This window comes from Centruroides vittatus, unplaced genomic scaffold, assembly GCF_030686945.1.
Source record: "Centruroides vittatus isolate TY-2023 unplaced genomic scaffold, ASM3068694v2 contig_3067, whole genome shotgun sequence".
NCBI lineage: Eukaryota > Metazoa > Arthropoda > Arachnida > Scorpiones > Buthidae > Centruroides > Centruroides vittatus.
Genome location: NW_027121970.1, coordinates 121,839 through 129,101, shown reverse-complemented (window position 1 = coordinate 129,101; position 7,263 = coordinate 121,839). Strand labels below are relative to the sequence as shown.

The window sequence follows — 7,263 nt, the reverse complement described above, 5'->3', positions numbered from 1 at the left end:
GCTTTTCAAGTGAAGAGATTATAAAAAGTTTCTTCTTGAGATTATAAAAAGTTTTTAGAATATACCATAATAAAGTTAAATTAATTAATTTCCAATTATATTAAACAATAAATTTACCTTTTCTTTATTAAACTGTATTAAATTACTTATAATATCCGTGATATTGTTTAAAATAGCATCAATTTCGCTCTTTAATTCACTTTCAGTTTCTGATAAGTTTTTTAAAATTTCCAATTGTTCATCAATATCTATTGTTTTACTTTCATTGTACTGAAATACACATATTAAATAAATATTAAAAAAATTAGTTTATACTTAATTAAACTCTTGTACACTGATTTTAATAACTGTATAAAAGCAGTGTTTAATAATATACTTTCATTCTTTTAGTATTCAATAAAAACATTTTTAAAAGAGCAATTAAATGGATTTTTAAAATTATTTTTGAAGATAGTAAACTTTATTTTTAAACAAATATATTTAATTTTATAATAATTTGATTTGTGATAATTTGAACATTAAAATTTTTTCTAAACTTTATTATTCAAAGCATGATAAGATTTTTATTTACCAAAATGTCATCATCCTTAGTACTGGTAGATGTATAAATGAACAATTACTTATTGTAACATTGTCATAATGCTGGGCTGCAATTTTTAATCATATTTTCAATTTATTTAACATAAAATATTTGCTCTCCATCTCAAATTAGTACCATAGTGTCTTGCTCTTGTACATCATACTTTTCTGTTAGCAATGAAGTCATGCCAGTCATCTATCTAGCTCCTTTTGGGGGAAATTTTTGAATTGAAATAACTAGGGTTTCTCATTTCCTGGTCTTTTGCTTGTCCCGGGATTCCAGGATAAAAGTGAACTGTTTCCTGGGATCCTGAGATAAAATTAATTATTTTTAAGATATACAAAATATCTTGAAATCAAATGATATAATTATTTTTCTTTTTGTAAAGTAATTTAATACATTCTGCAACCTCCAAAATCATATTAATAATGCTGTGTAAGATATATATTAAAAATTATCTTTGAATTACGTAGAAATTTTCACAAATAGAAAATATTTATTAAAGTTTGCTGGAAACTGCATACAACAACAACAACAACAACAACAAAATGCTTTGAATTGAGTTGAAAATTAAAAAAAAAATGTTATTCAATCTCAACAAATAGTCCATAGTGATTGTCATTCATTGTGTCTATAAAGCATTTAAGATCCGATTTCATCCTCCAAAAGATGATGATATCATCAATGTATCTCCTATATAGGAGAATATTGGGGAGGAAGTTAAGTAGGGTTCTGCTTTCCAACCTTCTGACCACCATTTCGCAGAGGTCTCTGGATAACGGACTGCCCATAGGGACATACAATTCGGTTTTTGAATCTCAACCTTTCTACGAAACCGGTTTTAACTGGTTTTTGAATTTTCACCCTCCAAATGGAGTAAAGGATATTTACAACTTATTTTAAAAGTTTTTAATCTATTTAATATTTATAAAATTTAAAAACTATCTACTATATAAAACTGAAAAAATGGACAGTCTCTGTCTTTCTGTGACGATATGCCAAAAATGGCCACTAGGGGGCACCCTATCTATTATTTAAATTAATTTAAATTAACAATATAAATTATTTAATATTTATTTTATATTTTTACAGTATAATATTCAGTATATTATTATTTTCATTTGTAATTTCAATTGGTAACAAAATAAAATCAACCAACATCTACACAAAACAAAACAAACTGAACAACACCGTCCAGACAGAGTCCACTTCTTGGATGTGGACATCATAATTGAAGGATCAAACATACACATTGCTGTGTATCGAAAACCAACTTCTGTCTCAACGTATATTCCAATAGGATCCTGTGATCCCTTTTCTTACAAAATAGCAGCCTTCAGAGCATTGGTCAGGAGAGCGTTCACACACTCTTCCACCTCGCAGGCATTAACGCAAGAAATAAGAAATATAGAAGGGACAGCCATTGAGTATGGATACAACAACCTTATACATAGGTTATGTGAAAGCTACACACATATGCAAGAAGTAGCATCTAGTAGGATGGAAATACTGAACAATGAAAAGGAAGATGATAGGAAGAGGATTCCCTCACTTATAACCTGCATTTAAAATCAATATATAATGCAATTACCAAGAAGCGTGAGATCAATATAGCATACAGGAGATGTCCATCCATTTACAGCATACTAAGGAATGAAAAACACCATCCTAATCTGGACAGATTACTGGGGATCTACAGGATCCCAGTAAGAGATGGCAGATGCGGTAGAGAAATGGTATATGTTGGCTCCACCAAACATTTGTTAGCAGTAAGATTAAAGGAGCATAAGTCAGTCATACTACACAATAAATGCACAACAGCCCTTTCGACTTATGCAACGGACCTGGACATCACAGCTGACTTTAAGAGTCCAGTTACACACAACAGTGACGTGCTGGCACAATGACTGTTTGGTGACAGTGATGTCGAGCACGGCACAGTGACGAATATTTACACACAACAGTGACGTGACCATGCTGTCGATGAGTGGTCATGGACTTTTCTGAGGATGAATTGACTATGATAGCTATATCTTTGGATGAAAAAGAAAAAGAAATGCAATCAAAAAAGCATACATCAAGCATGGACAAAAAATATCAACAGAATGGGAGTTTCATACTCTTTATAAAAAATTGAGATGATGAACCTATATTTTTTGAATATTTTTGAATGTCCCAACATGCATTTCATACTTTATTAAACAAAACAGAGAAATATTCATTTTGTACCCAATGTCCATGTATTTCGAATGAGATAAATCAAATAAAACAGTGTTGATGCACGATTTCAATTAAATGTTCATCGTCCATTGGAAAAAAAATTTACCGTCAGTGAAAATATCGTTCCCATCAAATGTACTTTCACGATACGTTCATGCCACTGCCACTGCACAGCACTGACAGACGAGTCTGGACAGGGTGGTTTAAAACTAGGTCAACGATTTCCCACAGACAAATATTCACTGCAGTGTGCTGGCACGTCACTTTGTATGTAAATGGACCTTAATGAAGCATGTATCATCCTCACCACCCTGCATCATGATCACCTCAAAGTGTTGGAGGCAATGGAAATATTTAAAGCAGGTTACAAGTCCACATGCATTAATTTTAAAGAAGAAATGTTGCTTTCCATGGCATGGCAAGTCCTAATGGATGATAGCATTTGATTTTATATTGGTTTTATAATGGTTTAAATTGAAACTAGGGTGCGCATTTTGAATCTCATACTAATATCTGATATTTGAATTGTTATGTTTATTGCCTTGTCGTTACAATCAAAGTGAGCGCTCAGGTACCGTTCCCATGATGCATCAGCAACGATCGCCACCTGGCGGACTCACTAATAATTTACATTTTAATATTTCTAATACAACACATTACATCTCCCCCTTTTATACAAAGTCTTTGAAACGCGATGGCCTACGGACCACCCGACCTGCTCGAGTTGTCAAGTCCTTAGCCTCATTGCCGTTCACCTCCCGATCTTCCAACTCCTCATTTTCTGTGTTCATTTCCTCTCTACCACTGGAGCTTTCCATGTTTTCCTCTTGTTCACTAGCCTGTTTCTCCTCAATTGGTTGATCTAACACTTCATTTGAGTGATTCTGTATGTTTCTAAATCTATTAATGTCAAACTTCCTTAAAAATCTTCGATTACGAATGAAGTGTTTGCCATCTTTGTCTAGGCGCACAATATAAGACCTTGGTCGATATCTGTCTATTTTTATTATTTCACCAGGCTCCCAGTTTCTTTTATCAATTTGCACCATCACTCTGTCATGTGGACTTAATGCTATTAGATCTCTAGCATTCCTATCAAAATAGTGTTTTTGTACTTGTTGTCTTTGCGTATGGTGTTTTCTAAATTTGTCTACAAGTATTCTGGGTTTCAAGAGATTATTCCTCATGGGCACTTGCCCTCGCAACCTACGACCATACAGAAGTTGTGCTGGGGATGGAATACCTCGACCTAAAGGTGTATTTCTGTATTCCAACAAGGTCAGATAGATGTCCTTTGAGTCATACACTGCTTTTTTAAGTAATTTTTTGATAGTTTGTACATGCCGTTCAATGAAACCATTGGACTGAGGGTTTCGTGGAGAGCTCGTCTTGTGTGTAATTTCCCAGTCTTCTAGAAATTGTTGGAAGTGTTTGTTCACAAACTGGGTATCATTACCCGAGTATACAACTTCTGGCTTGCCATGTCTGGAAAATATTGATTTCATGGTTTCAACTATTTTGGAATGAGTGGTGTTTTGGTTCATACAATAAACTTCTGGGAATCGTGAAAATGTGTCTACTACTAATAGATAATCTTTACCAAATAAATGGCAGATATCAGTGGTGACAATTTCCCATGGTCTTGTGGCAAGTTCTCTGTTAATAAGTGTTTCTTTTGGATTTGAATTTTGATACTTTAGGCATGCTGGACAGTTCCTTACAACATCAATTATTTCTTTTTCCATGAAAGGCCAAAAAACATGTTCTTTTGCTCTCCATAATGTTTTATTGATTCCCATGTGATTATAGTGTAGTCTATCAATTGTCTCTGCTCTCATGCTCTTGGGAATAACTAATTGTTCACCTTTACATACTATGCCTCTCACTTCACTCAGGTCTTCACGAAACTTCCAATATGGTTTGACTAGTGGATCTATCATGTTTTTCTGTTCTGGCCAACCTCCCTTTATTATGTTAATCAGTGACTGTAACTCTCTATCTCTTTTTGTTTCATGACGAAGCTTTTCAAATTTCTTTGGAGTAATGCTACAGTAATTGATAAGGTTAACTTGAGCTTCAACATCAGATTCCATCACATCAAAATTCCTGTCCATATAGCTAGCTCGAGAAAGAGCATCAGCCAACACAAGTTGTGATCCTGGTCTGTATTTTACTCTAAAATTATAATTTTGTAAGGTTATCCTTAATCTCTGAAGGCGTAGTGGGCATTTATTTAGTGGCTTTTGAAAAATTGCCTCTAGTGGTTTATGGTCACTCTCAACTGTAATTTCACGACCATACACATACTGGTGAAAACGCTGACAGCCAAACACTATTGCCAGTGCCTCTTTTTCAATTTGTGCATAATTTTTCTGGGTCTCCGTGAGAGTCTTTGATGCATAAGCCACCGGAGCACCTTCCTGAAGTAGTACAGCTCCCATTCCATCTTTTGAACTATCCACTGACAGTACTAGTGGTTTATCTTTATCATAAAATTGTAAGACTGGGGTGCTGCTCAAAAGATTCTTTAGCTTCAGAAATTCCTTATCATGTTGATCAGTCCACTGCCACAAACAATCCTGTTTCAGTAGAGTCCTTAATTTTGCAGTATGACTAGCTAAATTTGGTATAAATTTTGCCACATAATTTATCATGCCCATGAATCGATTAAGTTCTTTTAAACCAGTTGGCTTTGGGATGCGTTTGATTGCTTCAACTTTATCTGGATCAATTCTAATACCGTCTTCTGACAAGATATGTCCCACATATTTGACTTCCTTTAGTTTAAATTTGCACTTATCCTTATTGAACCTAACCCCTTTCTCTTCTGCTGTCTTCAGAACCAATTCTAAGATTCTGTCATGTTCTTCTGTGTCCTTTGCATGAATGATAAGATCATCAATGTAAATCTTGACTCCTTCAATATGAGCAAAAATTTCTGTAAATGTTTTGTGAAAGATCTCAGGAGCATTTGTCAATCCAAAGGGTAGTCGCAGAAACCTATATCTCCCAAAAGGTGTACTAAAGGTTGTTAATTTTGATGAGCTATCTGCCAGTTCAATCTGCCAAAATCCCTTGTTTGCATCGAGGATAGAGAAAAATTTGGAACCTGCCATATCCCTTGTGATTTCTTCAAAGGTCGGTATTTCAAAGTGTTCTCTCATTATCGAGTGATTCAAATTCTGTGGATCTAAACATATTCTCAGGGATCCATCAGGTTTGCGAACTAGGACGATTGGGTTTACAAACTCTGTCGGTTCATCTATGCTGCATATAATTCCATCATTTATCATTCTCATTAATTCTTTCTTTAGTGGATTCATTAAGTTAAATGGTACTCGGCGTGTAGGAACTACCACAGCCTTGTAGTCATCTTTTAATTTAAATTCACAGGGTTTTATTTTGATCCTGCCTATGCCTTCAAATACATTACTGTATTTAGTAAAATAATCACTTTCCGTTTTTATTTCTAAAATATTTCGGTTTCTCTGCAGTAAATTTAGTTTTTGAATACTCTCTAGTCCTAAAATAGGTGCTGCTTGGTCAGCTGTCTTGACTATTATAAAATTCAAAAGTTCCTTAACCTTATCCTTAGTTCGTACTGTTAAATCACACGCTCCTAACACCATTAATCTATTTCCGCCGTAATTTGAAATCGTAATATTCGTTTTCTTTAGAAATCTTCTTAGATTAAGAGTCTCAAAAATATATGCGGGGATTACATTGACGTGTGCACCAGTATCTATCTTAAAACTAACACTTTTATCACAATCTAAAATTCTTAAAGTCTCTGACCAGTCTAGATCAAGGTTCTTACCTCTGCTTTCCAGTGACGCCAATACGTAGTCGTTTGTACTCTCTGGCGCCATTTCCAGTACATTTATCATGTTATTTCGACACACTTTCGCAAAATGATTGTATTCCTTGCATTTATTACATTGTTTGCCCATTGCTGGACAGTTCGGTTTATTATGTCTATAACCACATCTCCCACAATTCCGTTGTCTTCCTTGGAACTTATTTTCCGGTCTTCGATATCCACGCCAATTGTTCTCTGTCCGATGGTTCTTTGTTTCTGCACTAGACCTATTTTCCTGATCACGTGATTCACTGAGACGTTCTCTTGATTTTCGTTTTACCACGTTGACTTCTATATTCTTCGGGTGATTCGACAAGAGTTTAATGTGGCTCTCTGTCTGTTCAGCAGCTCTGCATATGTCGATTGCCTTTGTTAATGATAGCTCCGTTTCTCGTAGTAGACGTTCCTTTACCTTCTGATCACGAATACCACTCACAATTCTATCTCTTAATAGTCGATCCCGTAAATTTCCAAACTCACAATTTATCGATAGCTTACGTAGGTCTGCTACAAAATCGTCAAAGGCTTCGCTCGGTCCTTGCACACGAGTATTGAACTTGTGACTCTCAACACTTTGGTTGCTTTTCGGAATAAAATACGACTC

At 34.8% G+C, this 7,263-nt stretch overlaps 1 protein-coding gene across 1 annotated transcript in view; it reads right to left on the bottom strand.

Annotated features, from left to right (window-relative positions):
• Nucleotides 1–18: 18 nt before the first annotated feature.
• LOC136972937 (prominin-1-like) overlaps nt 19–7,263 on the bottom strand; it is a 62,221-nt gene continuing 54,976 nt past the window's right edge. The window contains exons 13-14 of the mRNA XM_067267596.1: nt 107–270; nt 19–34 (exon numbers count right to left, since the gene is read on the bottom strand). Of these exons, the coding sequence (XP_067123697.1) occupies nt 19–34; nt 107–270 (180 nt within the window). The remainder of the gene's footprint in view (nt 35–106; nt 271–7,263) is intronic.